The following is a 19,686-nucleotide window of genomic DNA, read 5'->3' on the forward strand; positions in this document are numbered from 1 at the left end:
TCCAGGTTTTTTCAAGGTCATTCTGAGTTTTTCTTTGGACAGGGGCTACTTTTTCACTCATTTATTGTTGTTTGTTTGTTTGTTTGTTTGTCTGTTTGTTTGTTTGTTTGTTTGTTTGTTTGTTTGTTTGTTTGTTTGTTTGTTTGTTTGTTTGTTTGTTTGTTTGTTTGTTTGTTTGTTTGTTTGTTTGTTTGTTAAACCATCTAACACTGACCTGAATCAGTGTTGAATCTACACACAGTAAATAATTTAGCAAAGAGCAGATCATAAATTCTATCTTTAGGCGATTTACAAAATTGCAGTTTTTGAAATTGTATTTTTACATTAAGAAAGTGATTCCCAAAGAGCTGTCAGCTGAAATCCTGGCATATCTCAGTATGCTGTGCTGTGTATCCCAAAAAACATCTGAAGACAAATGGACAAATGGAGGACAAACGAAGAAGAGGCAGGCCTAAAAATCTATCTACAGCAAATGAACCGTATCTAAAAGTCATATCCTTAAGAAACGGGACAAAATCCAGCAAAGACTTGACACAGGACCTGAGAGACACATCTGGCCCTTAATTTTATCCATTTACTGGTCACCAAAGATTCAACAGAAACGGTCTCAGTGGAAGGGCGGCTGTCAAGAAGCCATTTTTAAGCAAAGGAAACAGGGAGAAAAGGCTAAGATGTGCCAAACTACATAAGAACTGCCCCGACAATCCATGGGAACAGATCTGATGGAGTGATGAGTCCAAGTTTGAAATTTGTACGTACATTATGAATGGAGGAGGTCAGGACAGAGGTAGAACAGTGAGTGTCACAGCCATCTGTAAAACAGCCAGTGGTGCTGTGGATTTAGTCAAAATTGATGTAATTATGAAGAAAAAAAGTGCCATCAGATTTTCATCCACCATGCAATACAATTTGGAAAGCATCTGATTGGCAGCTACTTTATCTTTTAGCATGACAATGATCTCAGACACACCCCAGAGCAGTAAAAAACACAGAATGGAAATGCTATCAGTCAGGGGTTGGCCTCTCCAGAGTCCACACCTCAATATTATTGAGCTAGTGAGGGTAGTTCTGTGTAACTAGTGTCATTTTGACAAAGCACAGAAAGAAGACGCCAGGAGAACTATTCCCGAAGATGACTGAAAGAAATTATATAATTCAGGCCGTGTTGAAGAATAAAAGTGATAAGTGCCATTGACTTTCCAAGTTGTTAGAGACACAATGACCGAGACTGTCCAAGCCGGGGCTCGAACTGGCAACCTTCCGATTACAAGGCGAACTCCCAACTCTTGAGCCACAATCGCCCCAATTTTCTTTCAGTAAGAACTTTCCTATTAGGAAGGGTGGCTCAAGACTTTTGCACAGTATTGTACCGTACACTCTTTGTATATTCATTAATAAGCAAACTTGATATCTATTTTATTCCCCCAGGTTTTGCAGTTTTAAAACAAATCTGGCTGCAACATGTAAATGTGTGTTGCCTTGAGCAAACACTATACCGCAGCCTAAATGAGCACATTTAATGAAGGGTCCAACCCATCTGACCTCCTTCCATAACAGTGTCTGCTCTTCGCTGTCAGATAAATAATGATGTAAGCCAATAGACCTGAATATCCTATTTATACATTTCCCAGAACATGTCATTGTGAAGTGACATGAAGCTTAATAGCATCTAAATATCACTAAAAGAAATAAAGAAGTATTTAAAAAAGGCAGCAATCATTCCAGGATGGATCATTTTGAGAACGGGTCAAGTGAGATGCTGCTAAACAAAATACCTACATGTCCTCAGATATAATAGTGTATTGTACTGTGTTTATTTAAAATAAATAAAAATGGTATTTCAGAACCGCTTCCAGGAAATACTTTAGCAATTATCAACCTGAAGAGGACATTCAGTATGAAGGCCTTTTTACAAAAGCTGTGTATCTACTGTGAATCCTCAATGCCCAGGTTGGCAATCTGTGTGGACATCATGTATTATTATAACAGGTTTGCTGAGGCCATGTTGCTAAAATGCCCCCAGTAATAATGTGTAGCGATCGTGATTTGCCTCGTGAATGGAAGAAGATGAACATTCACTGAACCAAATTTAAGATAAGAAGTAAATAAATTTCCCAGTGGAGCCATCAGGCCATGGACTGCCTCGTATCAAATGCTTTTCTCCGTTATCAAACTGAGTGCCCTGTCTGCTTGGTTTCTGTTTTGTTCCTTCTTCATGAAACAAAAAGTGATGCATCTGCACACTTCACCTCACTTAACCATCTGCACACTTCACCTCACTTAACCTGATGTCCATTTTTCACGCTCTTTTAAAGTACTTTATCGTTTTTCTTTCTCTGATGTTTTTCTGGTCAGTACATGCATTCCTGTCACCTTCACTGCACTTTCTAATCATTGATCTGATGTCTTCAGCACTGTTGGGCTACCCTGCTGTTTGCTCCTTGTTGATGGCTCAGTGGGAATCAGCCCAGGCTGCACCAGTCTTATTAACACTGTCTGGCACACATGGATGTTCAAGTACTTTAAGAATTTGCAGGGAAAGTGACAAAACAAATAAAATGTAGTTCATGCTTTCTTCTTCTCTACTTAGGTCTCATTTAGGTCCCCCCTTCTTTGATGAAAGGGATTTGGGAGGGTTTGGATTTTCAGGTTCAGTAACTCTAGAGCTATAGGAAGATGTGCAGTTATGGTAAAATTAAAGTTTATCCTCTTTAGTTTCTGAAGTTTTACATGTTACAGGTTAGACAAGGTGTCCAGGTCCTGTGGCTCCAAAACCAGGCCAAATCTACCACTCCACGACCACACTGGACAGTAGTTATGAGGTTTTTGTGCTGATATGCTGTACTTAGTTTTCTCCAAACTGCCATGTTCTTATAGAGAGAAGAGGCTTTTTTTCTGGCAACCCTTCCAAACAAACCATACTTGTTCAGTCTTTTCTAATTGTACTTTCATCAACTTTAACAATTAAGGTGCTACCGAGGCTTGCAGAGTCAATCAATTGTGCTACTTACCCCGTGGACTCCTCTGGAAGGAGGAAGGGTGTTTTTCCACATTGTTTCTGCATCTTTTGGCCTAATTTTTTGTGAAATCAGTAATGACATGGTGTAATACATCATGTGTTCTTGTTCATCATCATGTATTTACCTATTTTTAGGACATGTGAAGGACAGAATTATGTTTATTATGTCCCTATATGTATAAGCTTACAATTGAAAGATAAATATAATGAATGTATGAATCTAACAAGCAATGTGAGTGTAACTGTAAATGTCACGTCCTTCTTGTCTAAATATGAAACTGTTTTCAGATCACATACACAGACTGTACGACAAACTATATTAAAAAACATAACATTCAAGGCAATAAAGGCAATAAAAATCCATGTGGCCACGTTGTGGTTCTGCAAAAATAGATCTGGAGTACACATATAAATATTCAATGTCTGCTGAAATTCTTTCAGTTTGCTTGCCTCGTCTCTATTTGGGGAAAACTTACAGTAAATATTTATGCTTCTCTTGTATGACTTATATGTCTCTGATATTCTGTCTACTCATGAAAGTGGGTCCTGTTCGTATTTTTCTCCTGTGGAAATATACAACAGAAATTCAATAAATCCACTGTGTTGCATGAGAGAAGCTGGAAAGTGGACACTTTGAGTAAATCACAGTATGACTCACAGCTTATAAATCTGTAATACTTGCAGAGGTAAATTCTTACAATTTTTCCCCTTTTTTTCGTGTGGGTTGTTATTCCATGATCATAAGCATTCTGTTTCACAGTTGCTCAAATTTCACAGGAAATTACACCTTTTGATTTTATTCTTTGTTGTTTTCCTCCACTGCCTCCCAGTTGGTTTCCATCTGTGGTCGGCATCAAACTTCAAGTCATCCTTGCCGGCTCTTAAATCTCATCTGGTAGAGTCTGGGCAGCAACAGTAAGGAACTACAAGTTATTCTGTTTAAGAAATGACACCAGCTATATTGCACTGATGTGTCATAAGTGAATCACTGAGGAAAAAATGTGTTTTTGTGCGCAGAAATGTGTTTTGCACATTTCTGCACTTTGCATGTGCACTAGAAAATAAATCTGTTTGGATTGTCATTCAGTGCTGGTTTCCAAAGTCTAATATTGTGGACTTATACAATCACCATTGGATATGGCAGAGTGCGCAGTGCAAGTATAAAGGTTTTAAAGGAGTCAACGCCCCTACTATAATAACAATCCCTGAATTTTGTCTCTCAAATCTAGCACAGAAATATTGTCGTTTCTTTGGTGTCTGAGAAACACAGCGTGGACGTGTATCCCTTGCAGTACGCTGTGCACGTCTGAAGAAAGAAAGAAATGCTTGATCAACTCAATTTCCTCCAAAAGTGTCATTCTTCTTACCTGCCACCCATTTCCCATCTCCTTTTCTTTCCATTTTTCCCTCTGTCTTTCATCGAGTGTATAGAGGTGCAGATTTATGGTGTTGCCCAGTCAGTGATGGCGTCGGTCCAGCCAGGAAAAGTGATTTGTTAAGAGATTACAGACACAGACGACAGCGAGAGCAGCATTAATGATGTTATGGACAGACTATTGGTGTGTGTGTGCGAGAGAGAGATGTCCTTTTAGAAGTAGTCGCTACTTAGTTTGATAAGGATAGTCAGCCATATAGCTTTAACAGCAGGGTAGAAAAAAAGTTCATCTTTAACGTGACTCTGACATTAATATTAGATGGCCTCTAAACAAGTTCTTCCTTCTCTTTAGAAGCCTTGTGTTGCAGTTCTCCAAAACAGACCTTGTTTTGCTGTTTTTGTATAATGACTCATGCTTTTAGAGGGCTTGATTTGCATATCAGACATCTCAAACAAAGCCATTCATCCTCTGTGTAGATGAAGCCTCACTTATATCTTGGGCATTCACAGATAGCCAAGCAACTCACATTAGTGCCTCACTGGGTGCATTTTGTAGGAATTAACCAAGGACACACAGAGAGGTCACCTTTGGTCTCCTCTGCCCAGACCTCCAGCCATATGTGGCCTGGTTTGAGGAGCAGCGTTGATGGGGCCGCTGGCAGTGGGAGATGATGCCCCTCCTGTTATACTTAATTACCTCCAATGATGGAGTGGTTACCCCCTAGCAGAGTCACTGTGTCAGGGACGGGGCAGACACATCGAGCTGACCACTCCCGCCTGCCTCATCTTTATCTATCACTCTTGTGAGACCGCTTTTTTGCACCCAACTCTTTCTTTTAAATATCTTTGCTCCACTTCTTTACACAGACAGCAATGATGACACTTGGCATCATTAGCTTTATTCTTTTTAATGCAGAAAAGGAGGCATTATTGACTGTTCCAAGCTTCATTAGCAGGTCTCCTGCTGGGTTATTGGATTTTGCAGAGTACAGAAAACACAAGCCTGTGTGGAGAAAAAAGCCGAAGGCCCTGAGTGTCCAAATTGTACCAACTAAGAGCACACAGGAACAATTTACTGTTGCTGTAGCAAATGTTTCAGATCAGTTTCTCAAAATGCTCTCATTTGCTGTGTTGTTGTCACCTCCTATGTCCTCAATCACCATTGAATATAAAATATAAGTGTTTCAGCTATAGACGCTCCATGGTTTTCATTTTGCAAAGCTTCTGTTACTGGAGGTAGCTCAGATGGTAGAGCGGGTCAACTACAAGTCCGAAGGTTGGCGGATTGATCCATGTCTGTGTCTATATATCCTTGGGTAAGACACAGAGCTTCAAGTTAACCCAGCTATATCCATTGGAGTGAATCAAGAGCTAGATAAAAGTTCTTAGACATAAATAATGCATTTTTTATTGCAGTGTAGTAGAAAGTCCTTTGAGTACTCAAATTGAGTACAAAGGTTCTATATAAGTGCCAGTCTGCTTTGCCATACATTTGATTATTTTTTTGTCCAGCGGTGGATGCTTGTATTAAACAAGAACAAAGTTTTAAGTAATCTCACTCTTCAGACAACACTGAAAAATGAGTGTCAGATTGATTTTTCTGCATTTGGCTCTGTATGATGTCAGTGAGAGCAAATATCCTTGATTCAGTCATCTCAGGCACGCAGTGAGCACCAACCGCCACACCACCAGCTGTTCGGCCCTTCTGTTTGTGAGAGGCTGCCAATCAGAAGGAAGTTGAGGAAGTTAAATGGAGGGAGAGGGCTTAGATGACAGTCCAGGGTCAGTACGTGAATCATAACCTGCTCGTAGAGTCTGAATATAGAACACGAAGCTGAAAATAAGCTTAATTGGTCCCTGTTAAAGTGGAAGTACATATTCAGACGTTCTCTTTCCGTCAGCTATCTACTTATTGAAATTCAGTACTCACAAACAAACACTGTAACCATCTGTGACATTTTGGGGCTGAACTCCACTCATGTATAAAGAATTATTTAAAACTTAAAAGAGAAAGTAGTTGTCGTTGTTTTTTTGGTGGAGGCTTCTAATATTGTGCAGATAGCAATGAAGGATGTAAAGGCACGCACAAAAAAGAAAAGCAAAAATAACCCCAGAAGAACTGCACTTTTTAAAAAAATTCTTTCTGGCAAGAAATTCTTTACCTGAAAATCGATAGATAACGACCGATTCTTCTGAATCTTGGCCTCTCTACATGGTAAGTTTTTCAGTAATTGCAGCATTATCCATGAATGATGCGGCAATCTGCTGTCTGAAAAAAGACTTTCAATGCGTCTGAGGAGATGTGCTCAAGTAAACAAGGACGTTCCAATACAGCAAAACAGTCTGATGCATGATCAGAGTTCTGAATGATAGTACACCGAGAGAGAACAGTTCTGCTTTTTCAAATGTCAATTCAAAGTGAAACTCTGAGCCTCTATAGGGTGTTTATAGAATTAAATACAGGATGTGGGTCAGCTTTGTGTGTGTGTGTGTGTGTGTGTGTGTGTGTGTGTGTGTGTGTGTGTGTGTGTGTGTGTGTGTGTGTGTGTGTGTGTGTGTGTGTGTGTGTGTGTGTGTGTGTGTTGTTCCACCATATCCCAAAGGTGCTGTATTGGATTGAGATCTGGTCACTTTAAGCCATTTGAGTACAGTGAACTGTGAGTACAGTGAAGCAGCCAGCAGATGTTTATGCTGTTGACATAAAGGAATGTACATGGTCAGCAACAATACTCGGGTATGTTGTTGTGTTTAACTAATGCTCAATTTTAGCTCAATTTTCAACCAAGGACCCAAAATGTACCAAGAAAATAACACCCACACCTTGGCACAAGGATATGATGGATCCATGCTTTCATGTGGTTAATGCCAAATTCTGACCCTAATATCCAAATGTTGCAGCAGAAATCAACAGTCATCAGCCAACATCTTTCCAGTCCTTCTATTGTCCAATTTTGGTGAGCCTGTGCAGACTAGCTTCTGTTTCCTGTTCTTAGCTCATGGGTGTGGCACCAAAGGCATCAATGAGGTGCCTATTCCTAAATGTACTGAGTTGCTGCATACGCATTTAGGTATTTACTAAACAGCAGTTAAACAGATGTGCCTAATAAAGTGGCCAAGAAGTGTATACCTGGACACGGAGGTTATTGTTTACAGTGTGAACTGTTTGAAGGAAGCTGTGAGTAGAACAGAGAAGTCAAACATGTTGAATGACTCGAATGTTTGATAACCACAAACTCAACAAAAATGTGACACAGCATAAAAAAGGAAAAGAAAGCGGTGGGGAAACCTTCATTTGTAAAATCTGAAGTAGAATGACGTTAAGAAAAATCTGTGTGGTTAGTTTCAGAGAAACTGTATATTTTTTTTAATTTACGTGGAATGTGATGTCATATGATGTAAACAAAGAAAAACCTAATTCATTGGCTCAGTTTAGAGGTGGGATCTCCTTCTTTACCACAATTATACTTTCAATTTCCTCCTTCTAATCGAGGTATTACAACTCTTCTTCTCCGTTTATGTAACGATCATTTAGCCTTACTTTGGAGAGATGCACTGCAAATTTAGTTATGCTTAGTTTTTACAGCATATTTAAAATGTCGTCCTGCATGTGCTGTATTTGTCCCTGAGCAGGCAACAGTCTATTACTATTGACAATTGAATTGAATCTGTTTTAGACTGGAAAGCTCTAAGGCTGACGTGCTCGTGCTGGACGTTGGTAAACGGATGTAACTTTTGATTGTCTTCTAATAGACCACGTTCACACGTTCATGTGTTTTGCACATTTTCAACCACATCCTGATTTGTACCTACTGAGGTAGACTGTTTTTTGCAGCTGTAGTTAGCTGCAGACCTGAAACCTAACTTGACCCGACATGATTTAATCCGCAAAGTCATTTTTGCTTTGGTCGACAAGGTCTCGACTGATCACTTCATCTCTCGTCGTCCTCTCAAGCGCTCATCCGCTTGCGCGACAGCCAGAGCACAGAAAGAACATTAGAATAAGTGAATGTTACGGTGCAGTGTGAGTGGTGGCAAGCTGTTCACTGGACGAGGAGCGAGTAACATCGCACAGAGAAACTCAAGCGCCGCGCCAGCAGCTAGACTCTTCGTTTCGTTTACCCTGCACGGGGTCCAGAGGAGAACAGCTGCACCGTCTTTACGCACAACCAGAAGAGCTTTCTGAGAGACGGCTGTGTGTCACCACCATGTCCGCGGCAACAGCATCAATATCAGATGTATCCAGGACTGATACCGCAAACAAAAATGACCGAAATAAGTCAGGTAAGAGAGATGGCATAGAAAAACCAGATGCTATTTAATTTAGACGAAGCCAGCGTGCAGGATCTTCGAGAGACCGAAATGTCACTTGTGCACTGACGCCAGTTTTATTCTGTTAACTTGCGTGCTTCTTGTTCAGGTGATGTGCGCGTCCATGCATGTGTGTGTTTGCTGTAACAACAATTGCACTGCAAGGATTAGTAGCTTAGGGTCCTATGTAATATAAAGACCTGATAGATTGTGTGAACTAGACATCGCAGTAATAAAATGAAACTTAAAAAAAGGGTGGATTGGTGTCCGATTAACGGTTAGTTGATATAATTGTCAGGTGTTATGAAGAAAGACAGAAAGAGGAAACGAAAAGGGGTGGATTTGACGTCAAGCAGCCGGACATTTCACTCTATGTACTGTATGTATGATCATACATACAAGTTACATAAAATTATTCTTCTGTGCACCGAAGTGTGTCTTTGTGGTGGGATCTGAGTTACTAATGGTCTCCGTGTTACAATTTTATCTTGTTTATGGTTTACTATTATCTCTTCTTCTTTTATTTGTCTACCAGCGACTTTTGATATAGTTTGGTTCACTTTATGGTCTGCCACATGTCTTTCTTCAAAGTGCACAACTCCTCCTTGGATATTTTCCTCCAACAACCCTTGTGTTGTCCTGGGGTCAAAAATGACCCCAGGATGTATGGTAACAGGTGTATGGAAATCCCGAAAAAGTAACCTCCACTAAATCAGTCCCTGTAACCTGTCTGTTTTATTTAAGTGAAAACCAAAAGCAGATATCTCAAAGTAAAGAAAAAAAAAATCAAAAATCTGGTTTTGATTTTCCCTAAACCAAATACATCATACTTCCAAGTTGTGCTGGAAACCACCGCCTTCATGTCATTGTGTTTATGTGCATTCCAACTACTTGTTTTACAGTGAAGTCATGCTCTTGTAGACTGAGACTTGTAGACATGCAGGAACTGCTGGTGTACTGAGCTGTCACAGTGAAAGACCGTCCGTCCTGTAATATGCTGAGCTCCATGCTATTCAGTATGATAACCTTGTTTTTTTTTCTCTTAATGTTGCTCCAGATGGCCTGTGTTTTTCCACCAGTCTTGCAGGCCTTTTGTTTAATGATTTATCACATTTCCTTCTTTGATACCGTTAGAATTCATCTCAGCACGGCACTCGGCTGTTACGGAGGGCTGTGTTTTGTCATGCAGTGTTGCGCAGCCCTTTAGGGGTTCAGTGCTGATAGCTATGGAATGACTGCCCCATTCCACACTGACTCTTATCCGCAGTGCCCCCCCCACCCCCTTTTTGTTTGTTCATACAGTTCACCTTGAATTATTGTTGTGCAATCTATGAATTCCAAGTTGTCTTATCGTTCCTATGAATACAAATTTTCTTTTGAAGATGCATGAATTTTGGATGAACTTTGTGTGATTAATGCATATTCACAGTATCTCAAACATCATTAGCAGCAACAACTGTAGACATTGCTGCAAATTTTCCACACCAGCTGACCTCCAGCTTTCTGCTTTAGGTAATTCCAAAGCTCAGTGCACACCCATGCCTCAGCCAACATTGGGCAACCACCAGATCATCCAGGGAAATGGCACTAATGTGGGTACCGTCATATCACTACAGTGCCCGGGGAAGCACAAACTTGTAGGCAGTGATATGATGTGTGTCATGGGCCCCAACAGCACCTACTGGACAGGAGACTCCTATTGTCAAGGTAAGTAGAAACCAAAACCTTGAGATGGCAGTTAATATACAAAAAATGGCACATATTAGTAACCCATTTGTAGCCAGGTACATGTCACTTCATGGACCTAATTGCATATTCATTATGCATTACCAAAATGTGTGTGTATGCAGATTAAATGTCTCAAATGCTTTTCCTAGAAAAACTGCAGAGGCTGCAAAACTCCCACTGAAATGTCTGTCAGCTCATTATTCCAAAGTGATGGAATATATATTAAACATTATGTGTAGGCATTCTTGTTAGGGACCAAGTTACACGCAGATGCTTATGTTGTGTTTGGCTTGCACTAATTATGACCTTAATTTGTGTGGGAACACAATGGAGGGAAAATGATGTGCAGTTTGTCGATACATCTCATTAAGCAATAATATTAATGCTACTAACTGGCAGCGAGGAATCATTTCAGGTAGGTGTACAGCCAGCGAGGAAGTGGAAAAACTGAGGGCAGAATTTTAATTCTATTTTTTAGAATCAATCACCATGGGAGAGATGAAATTTTCTGAGTGACACTGAAAGAAATAAAATAATAATAAATTTATATTTTATTGTCCTTTCAGTGATGAGCTGGCAAGAACACTTTGTTGCAAAATGACTTTTTATTTCTGCAAGTCTCTGTTGGATAATGACAATGAAACACTTGTGACATATTACAGCAGTCTGTGAGGTAGACAATATCTGCAAACCTTGTGTGAGGTGGCATTTGAGACTTCTGGTTGTTGTTATGCACAGGTTTTGAAGTATGATGAATGGAATTGTAAAAAAGAAAAAGAAAACACTCAGTGCATGAGGCAAAAATCAGTCAATACATCAGTCAACTGGTTCTTCTTCTGTCACTCTTCAGCTCTGTCGCCCAATGATTTTGGTTACCGCGTGGCTGTGGTGGCATCCTTTGTGAGTTCAGGCATAATCCTCTTCATGTCTGTGGCCTTCATCACCTGCTGTTTGCTTGACTGCATCAAGGAGGAAGAAAGGAAAAAGGAGGAGAAGTGAGTTAAGGATTGCTGGAAAAGTTGAAATTAAGTTTTTTAAAAGTAAAAGTAAATCTACTGAGGTATCGTTACTGGTAAAATGTAATTATAAGGAAAGCATACATCACAATACACTGCGAAATACTGGATTCTTTATACAAATAAATATGCATACATAATAAATTAGATGGGTTCTTAGCTTAAATGATTGCTAACCTAAGGGTTATAAGACATTAATGGGACAGGAACACAAAATAAGGCCTGATCTGCTACACAGATGTGTGTATGTGTCTTTATTTTGCTTCTTTGGAGTAACAAGTGGCATTTATATGAAGCACAGAGAAATTCTAACAGTCTAAAACATGACAAAGGCATGGCAACAAAAGGACTGCTTGAATACAATGTATTAATAGATGTATCTACTTATTTACAACCACAGGTGCCAAAATACAATATTAGGTCTGGTGAAATACTGACATGTATGGTTTTTTTTATGCCAGTGACTCAGATCCGTGGCAATGGGAGGAGCCAACCCCAAACCAGGAGAACAACATGTCTCGATATAGTCATAAGGGCCGCAACAACAACAACAACAACACCCAGGAGAATCCGCTTTCTCCATGGGACACTGCTGGCCCTACCCTGTGTGACAGCATACGATCTTGCAGGTGAGATGTGCTGAATTTCATTTGAATGCTCCACAGTGACAACAAAAACAAAAACAACAACAAAAAAAACCCAACTTTCTGTCTTCTTACACAGATGTCACCAGCATTACGCCTATTGTCCTGCCTGCACAAACTATGGCCCCACACCTCCCCCTGCTGCTCTTCCTGGGCACGACTATAACCAGCCTCTCTTACTCCAAATGCCAGAACCTGACCCACCTCAGTATCCCGGCCCTCCCCTGTCCTCCTGTCAAAGTACAAGCCCGGGCCTGGTCCAGATCTCAGCAGGGGGATCTGGTTTGGTGTGGCAGTATGAAGGACAACAGAGCAGTTTATCAGGAGCAAACCTATTAACCGCAGATGAGGCCCCTGGGAGGAATATAAACTCAAACAGGAATATATACCCCAAAGAACTTTCCATAAGGATTATATCAGTGTGAGGACAGCACACAAAAATCATCAATCAAGACTTTGTTTAATATCTAAATCTGTTCAACAGTGTCAGCTGTATAGACGAGGACTGCGGGATGTAAGAACTATATCAGTATGTTTTGGTGTATCAGCAGTGGCGAGATGGCTCTAAAGAGACATTGATCTGACAGACTAATGTGCCTTTTTATGCAAACTGTAATGGCACACTGCCCCCTGTCTGTAAAGAGGAGCCAGTGCATTTTCAGGACGCCAGTCTTGGAGAGAGCTGTTCTTCGGATGTCAAGAGATTTGAGCTTAAAAGGAAGTTCTGCTGCTTGAGGCTAACACTTAAGGGATCTATTGCGATATAATTAACTTTGCTGTCAGCTGAGGAGAGTGTGGGAATCTGGGAAAAGTTTACTCTTGACACGAGAAGAGATGTTGTAAAAAACTGGCGTGTGTGTAAATAATAATTTTGAGAAATGTAAATAAATGACAGACGTATAATAATAACAATGAGTGATGCATTGGAGTGGGAAGAGTTTATTTAACAACACGTTTATTATTATTATTATTATTATTATTATTATTATTATTATTATTATTATTATTATTATTATTATTATTATTATTCAAGCCTTTAGGTTAGAATAACCTGATGTATGATTATTTGTTGCACTTCTGTGCTTCAGTGTCTGCTACATAAAGCTGTAGTCCGTCACTGTCTGCCCGGCTCATTAACATCATCATGTAGCCTTGAGGTCGGTCATGTGGTGACGCCACGGCCAAGCGTGCTGATGTAACGGGGCAGCGGAGCACCGACTCACGGGGGAGACCAGGAAGTTTTACCGGGAAGGCTGTCGGTCCGATTGTCAAGTTCACACACGGTGTAAATTTGTCAGTATGTCAGGTTTGTGAAGCGAGGGTAAGATGTTTCGCCTTGTTGTGAGTGCTTTGCGCGTATCCTTGCGCCAGAGCTAAGACTTCCAGGATATCCTACCAGGCTCTCTCTCTGGGTGCGCCACTTGTTGCTGTAAAGTCATAGTATAAAGTAGTTGTTGTTACACATAGTTATTTAGTAGTTTGTCATGGGTCAGTATCATCGTTTGTCCTGATATGCAACCGGTAACTAAATCGGCAGACTTCTGTCATCAGAGGCATCCAGACTTTTATTAAAGACACGCAGCTCCCTCTGTTGTCAGTCTAGTCCTTAGAGATATTATAGCATTAACTGTACATTGGGATAAAGTAAATCCTGTTAAAATATTAAACTAGTAGAATCTTTCATACTGGGATGACGATACTGAGAATAACTACCATGCAATGTAACACTATGACAGTATCTGACACTTACCTACTAATTTAGTTAATAGTTTATGTTTTATGAACAGATGGCAGAAATATTAGTAGTATGTTTGCTCATCAGCTGCAGCCTGTAGCCTGTTTAAGTACACAACTGAGCATAAGAATATCAACAGTGGTCAGGACAAATACAATATCTATATTACTTAATGATTGGCAGTGTGGATATTTACTTCCATAGATCCCCCTTTGTCGTCTTCTTCTTAAGTGTAGCATCTTCTTTTAAGAAAACAGACAATGCTCATGCATATTTCTGGGGGGAAAAACTGGTTCAGAGTCCAAACTATTAACACTAACACCTTACCTGTTTCTGCTGTCTCTCACCATTTTATGCATCTTAAATTGTAGTTGGCTGATTTTCAGTACTAACATTATGCTATAGAAGCTATAAAGTGTAGTGAAACTGACACATTTGCAGCTATTGTATTCGCCTTTCTAAACAAGAGAATAAACCTCTTAGTTCCTTATTTTCAGAACATGGCTGATTCCAAGACGAGCTTACTAAGAAATTACTAAAACTAACAATAAAATCTGCAGCCCTTCTGTTAGGGCTTTGTCGCATGAGCCATTTGTGCAGGGTCATAGCCTGTTTCTGACCTGGTCTCCACGCTTTGACCAGCGCTGGCCTTGACACCCCTTGTTAAGCAATGTCTTTTCACTGTCATCAATCTTCCTTTACTAGACACCGATGGTTACCAAGAGCAGCTGCAGAGTGACTCCCAGTTCCTGTGCTCAGATCAGAGGATGGACACTGAGCTGGTTGACAGACTTGTCCTGCAGCTCAACAGGATCTACCCGCAGATACTAAGTGACAAGGAAGCCCACAGGGTCACTGCAGCTATTTGTGTTACACAAACAAAACAGAAGCATACTGTGCAGATGTGTGCAGTGACTCAATGCAGCCTGTGTCTCCCTGCAGTTCAGGAACCTAAGTGTGCCCACCAAGGTGCGGTTAGCAGACCTCTTGAAGCACCTGCACAGAAAAGGCGAAGAGGCATGCCATGAATTCTACAGAGCCCTTCACATCCATACAGAGGACATCTACTCTAGCCTGCCCAGCAGAGTCAGAGAAAGAGGTGAAACATTGAGCTTTTCTTGGCTACAGATTCCAGATTGGAGGATAGCTGTTTCTTCTCCATAAAGTTCAATTTCATTTCACATTAATTTTATTGCAGACACAACTATTGAACCAATGTCTTTGTGGGACCTAAATGTTCTGGTTTTATCCTTAAAGCATAAGTTTTGTGTCTGCTAAGCCTTTTTTTTTTTCAGCACTGGTTGCTTTTTCTACCATGTTAAAAAAAAGTGCATCTTGTATGTTTGGTGTGATGAGGTTAGACAAATTACAGGAGCAGCTTCCAAAGTGTCCTATAAAGGTGGCTCCCCTGCTGTGTCTAGCTTTACATCGGCTTATCCTGTTTAAGATGCAAAGAGAAGCTAATGTGCTGCCTAGACTGCTGTCCAAGTAGCCATTTAACACTTCACAGGTTGTTATTGTTAAAGTGGAATGCTGCATTTTAACCTCTTTTACTTTCTGTTTTTAGAGGTGGCAGATTCAAAATGCACTAACGACAAGACAGTTCGGCAAGAGCGATATGTGCTTAGTGACAGAGGTACATATAATCACCATCATTAACAACAGAAAAAGGGGTTGTTTCTATGTAAATCATTCAAATCTTTAAAATTTAAGAATATTGAGATTTCACAAACTAAAAAAACATTCGTTGATTTTGTACAATGATGTTATACGATAAAGGTTGCTGTTTCTTAGTTATTCTGTAATTATTCTGTAATTATTTAACTAATTCTGCTATAGTTTAGACAATTCATGACATGCTTTCCAGGAAATTGGACTTATTTATTTCAAAAACATGCACACTCTTACTTGCAATCCCTCTCAGGAGGAATCATGCAGATTTAGTTGCATGACGTTCACAAAATACAATCACAAACATGAACTAACAAACAAATGAACAGTGTAATCCATAGGGTGTCACTGACTTGATGGCAGAAAAGCTCACAAATGCACTGCTGTTAATGTTTGAGTTATTCTGTTGATTTATCAGCTTAAAAATATGACTAAACACTAAAAACTGACTTTCAATCCAACAATGGCACTAACTAAGGGGCAATTTGAAAACAAATCGGATACTGGTAATCACTTGTGAAATATATTTAATGATAATATGTAAGTAATGACTCATAAAAGCCCTATATGTGTCATTTTCTTCCTTATCTTGCCTGCATGGCATTTTAAAAATTATTATAGTTTTACAGTTTGTGTGAGTATGTGTCAGGGTCCCTCTGTACCCCCTCGCTGATCCCAAGATAAGCCCCTTAAGCTCAACTAAGCTGTGGACTTTAGCAAACGCAGTTGTCTGTTGAACCTTTTAACCTCTAGCATCAGAATGCCGGCCCCATCACTGCTCTTTACTTCCACCATTCATCATTCCATCACACTGAGAGCTTGAACTTTGTGAGGGCAGTTAAGCTCATGTATAAAGCAGCTTCCTCTGGCCTGCATTCCTTTGAACAGTCAGAGCTGCATCCACTGGGTCAAAGGTATGTCAGCAGGGAAATGGGTCATCAGAGATGCCGTGAAACACTGACTCCTGATCATAAGTCATACCAAGGAGCTTGTTTAGCTTGTGAGCAAGACAACTTTATGTACACAGAGCAGATTTAGGACTCTTGACTTTGTCATTCAGAATATCGGCTATTATTTCAGTTTGCTTGTGGTATTTAGTTTTTTTTGGATCATCTAATTTATTAAGCAGGTATGAGCCACTGCAGACTGATCAGATAATTGTATAGTTAATGACTTTATTCTCTCCTCTTGCAGGACCAATGTTCTTCCTGAGCTGCTTCGGTTTTGTAGTTGGAATTGCAATACTCTACTATTACGGAGGTGAGTCGTGGCACAAAAAGTGAGAGGGACACAGACTTGAGACTTACTTTACTTACTTTGATCATGTTCAACATTTCAAAACATACCTTCCATACACACAAAACTCAGTTTTTTTGCTCTTCTTTATAGACACAGAGGGTGAAACCTTGAGATGCACTGGAGTGTTTCTTCACTGCTCGGCTGTAAGACTGAGTAAAGATGCTAGAGATGTTTTCATTTCATATGGAGAAGTTGGAAAGTAAAAAAAATGAAAACATCGAGGCAATGAGAAGAAGAAGCCATGAAAAATGTCTTTTTTTCTGTGCCAAACTCATCATTTTCCTAAACCTCAAATACTAATTTATGTACGAAAGTACTAATTGGAGGAACGTAACTTGACCTGACACATTCTGTCACAAATTCTCACAGCGTACATCTGAAATGGCAGAACTATGCAACGTTCTTCCAGAGTACTTGTATGTATGATTCTTGCCTGGATTTCATGTTTGTAGATAGCTATGAATTTCTTTTTTTTTTTAACTAAAATGCTTAAAGCGTAATAATAACCAAGTGTAACTGTGCAGCTGCACTCCCACAAAGCTGTTTTCACTTACTAAAGACTGAGTCGGTTGTTTGGGTGCAACAAACCCAAGAGTGGGCAATGAAGTGTATTTTGAGGAGAGCTTCAAGTAGGAGCATCTGTGTGGGAAGGCTCTTGGTTTGCACTTAATTTAACAACTTGATTTTTTCATTGCTCCGTTTGTTAACGCATTTCACAACAAAGATTTTCTTTTTTTTTTAAATACACAACAAATACATGTATGCTCACACCTTAGCCCACTTCCAGTGCCTTTTATGAAATTTGCAAAATAAAGGGCACTCTAATAGTGTTACTTATTTTCAAATAAAGCACAGCAAATTTGGATCACCTGTGTTTGCATCTTATTTTTAGTCTTGTGTAACAAATATTTGACAAAGATCTTTGTAGAAATGGGAACATCATTAATTAAATGCTGTATATGTTGCCGTAGTGTAGCAACAAAGGGGAATTAAAGGTAATTAGGAGTGCATTGATTAGCTTTTCCGGGTTAGTTTCTGGCACTGTTCACTGCACTGTCATCATGAAATGGAGATTATGTTAAATTATTCATCTAATTGATTCAACAGCAGCAACACATACACTAGAGGGCGCTACTTCCTCACTCATACACACACACAAAAAAACAGAAAAATATTCAAGCGTGCTATAACAATGACAATGGGAAGCAGGGATCAGACCTCATTAATGAATAATGGCAATCAATTTGGTTGAATGAGTTAAGCTAACTTGATTAAATGCTCTATTAAATGCTGCTAGCTAGAATGCCTTTGAAATACCCTGATGGGTGCATTTGAATGCTCTCTGTTTCTTGTAATAAACAATGTGCAGGAAAGTAGTCACATCAGAGGTAAGGTCTACATCACAGCAGAAGAGCAGAGGTGTCTGATCTCAGGAGATTATCTGCACTCGGCAGCATTTTTCTGCTACTGTCTTCCCTGCGAAGTGAGAGCAACAGATGAGAGGGGAGTCAAAGAGAGAGGGAGGAGGAATTGGGAGGTGCTAAAGGGGGCTGGAAATGTCACCAGAGTGATTGTTCAGTTGACACTCTGGCATCCACATTCCCACGAGAGAGCTATTAATACACTCGCTTCAAAGGAACTAAAAGTCCTCGTTGATCATCAGCATCCTCTGATGCGCAGCCCCCACAGAGTCACTTTGTTAAACTTCAAGACAGAGCGGTAGGAGCCATGGATATACATTATGTATATATATCAATCTACAGATCTCCTCCAAGTGAAGCTGTGTGTATCATCAAATCTGGCTTTCAGTGTGGCTGTTTCCACGGTTACCAATGATAGTTGTAGGGGAGGAAAAGGATGAGATTGCGACGTTTTGCCATCTGAAAGGTGCTTCCTCACAACCACCTTGGAGAAATTATAGATAGCTGCATGAATGCGATTACGATTTTTAGCTGATAATTATGTGAAACAGCCTCAAATTTTCTTTACTGGATATTTATGTCAAACCACTCAAGTGTATAAAATGAGCATTTGCTTGTGCTCTAATTGGGGTTTCAGTGGCATTGCTGCCTAATTAAGGCTTCTGTTTTAACAAGTAGTTCTGCCGGGGTCTGTGCTCTGTTGACTCTGACTCACCAGCTACTTCTGGTCCAAAGAACCACAAACAAAGTCCGGCTTTGCTCGTCACAGAGGGATTCATAGCACAACCAAACACTGTTATAACTGAATGTTAGGCATGACACCTGTGGGGTAGAGTTGATAGTAAAGTTAAAGCTGTGGAGGTGGGTAGTGGTTTTGAGGCGGATGAGGCCTGCCCTGTGCTGCATACATGTGCTCAGCACACCCGTTAAACATGATCAAACGTCATTGGTGCAATTAAAAATTAAAGAGTGTTCAGGTGTGTGTGTGAGACTGTGCATCCATGTCTGGCTAGTGCGTCGGGTCACTGTCGGACAGCATAGGAGACAGACAGCATGAGGTCACATGGTCCTGACTGCTGCTGTCTCCACTTTCCTGTTTGTCCATTCAGAACAAATGTTGTGTTGTTTACGTACCAGACCTCTTTGTCGCTACGGCTGTTTCTCTCTTGTTCGCTATTTTCTCTCGGTGCCTGCAGCCATGCGGGACAATGATTTTCTGGTAAATGAACAGCTGTGTATTTTGTTCGAGTTGTTTTCTGGTGGAAATTTCTCTGCGAGCCTGGAGAGGTCACTGTGTTTGTAGGTCATGTAGGTGATTGTGAAGGTCCGGTCAGAAGAGGAGTAGAGCAAAAACATGCTGACGACATGAAAGTTTTTAGGAGCAAACTGCAGAGTAAGGCAGGAGAGAAAATACCTGTTTGAAAAGAGAGAGGGGAGCAGTGAAAGACTGTGAAAATAATGCATACACAC

At 40.2% G+C, this 19,686-nt stretch overlaps 2 protein-coding genes across 2 annotated transcripts; both read left to right on the plus strand.

The window, feature by feature from the left end:
- The first annotated feature begins 8,599 nt into the window (after positions 1-8,599).
- On the plus strand, positions 8,600-12,391 carry susd3 (sushi domain containing 3). The gene is given in 8 exon segments (XM_085345373.1): positions 8,600-8,675; positions 10,215-10,409; positions 11,281-11,425; positions 11,908-11,998; positions 12,000-12,075; positions 12,170-12,267; positions 12,270-12,309; positions 12,312-12,391. Coding segments are annotated over 8 exon segments (801 nt in total).
- A 998-nt stretch (positions 12,392-13,389) lies between these two features.
- LOC146611021 (caspase recruitment domain-containing protein 19-like) lies at positions 13,390-16,998 on the plus strand. The gene is made up of 6 exons (XM_085345571.1): positions 13,390-13,396; positions 14,468-14,676; positions 14,768-14,924; positions 15,393-15,461; positions 16,691-16,756; positions 16,886-16,998. Exons 1-6 carry the CDS (start codon positions 13,390-13,392, stop codon positions 16,996-16,998), a joined length of 621 nt encoding a protein of 206 aa, XP_085201697.1.
- Positions 16,999-19,686: the final 2,688 nt, after the last annotated feature.

The sequence above is a fragment of the Diplotaxodon limnothrissa genome, linkage group LG20 (genome assembly GCF_057381915.1).
Source record: "Diplotaxodon limnothrissa isolate DT_005_m linkage group LG20, D_limnothrissa_male_GT1.1, whole genome shotgun sequence".
Classification (NCBI taxonomy): domain Eukaryota; kingdom Metazoa; phylum Chordata; class Actinopteri; order Cichliformes; family Cichlidae; genus Diplotaxodon; species Diplotaxodon limnothrissa.

Excerpts from the sequence above, each read along its gene's own strand:
- LOC146611021 (XM_085345571.1), top strand. Across the intron at positions 15,462-16,690 it reads ATATGTGCTTAGTGACAGAG|GACCAATGTTCTTCCTGAGC; the intron begins GTACATATAATC and ends CTCCTCTTGCAG. Across the intron at positions 16,757-16,885 it reads AATACTCTACTATTACGGAG|ACACAGAGGGTGAAACCTTG; the intron begins GTGAGTCGTGGC and ends TCTTCTTTATAG.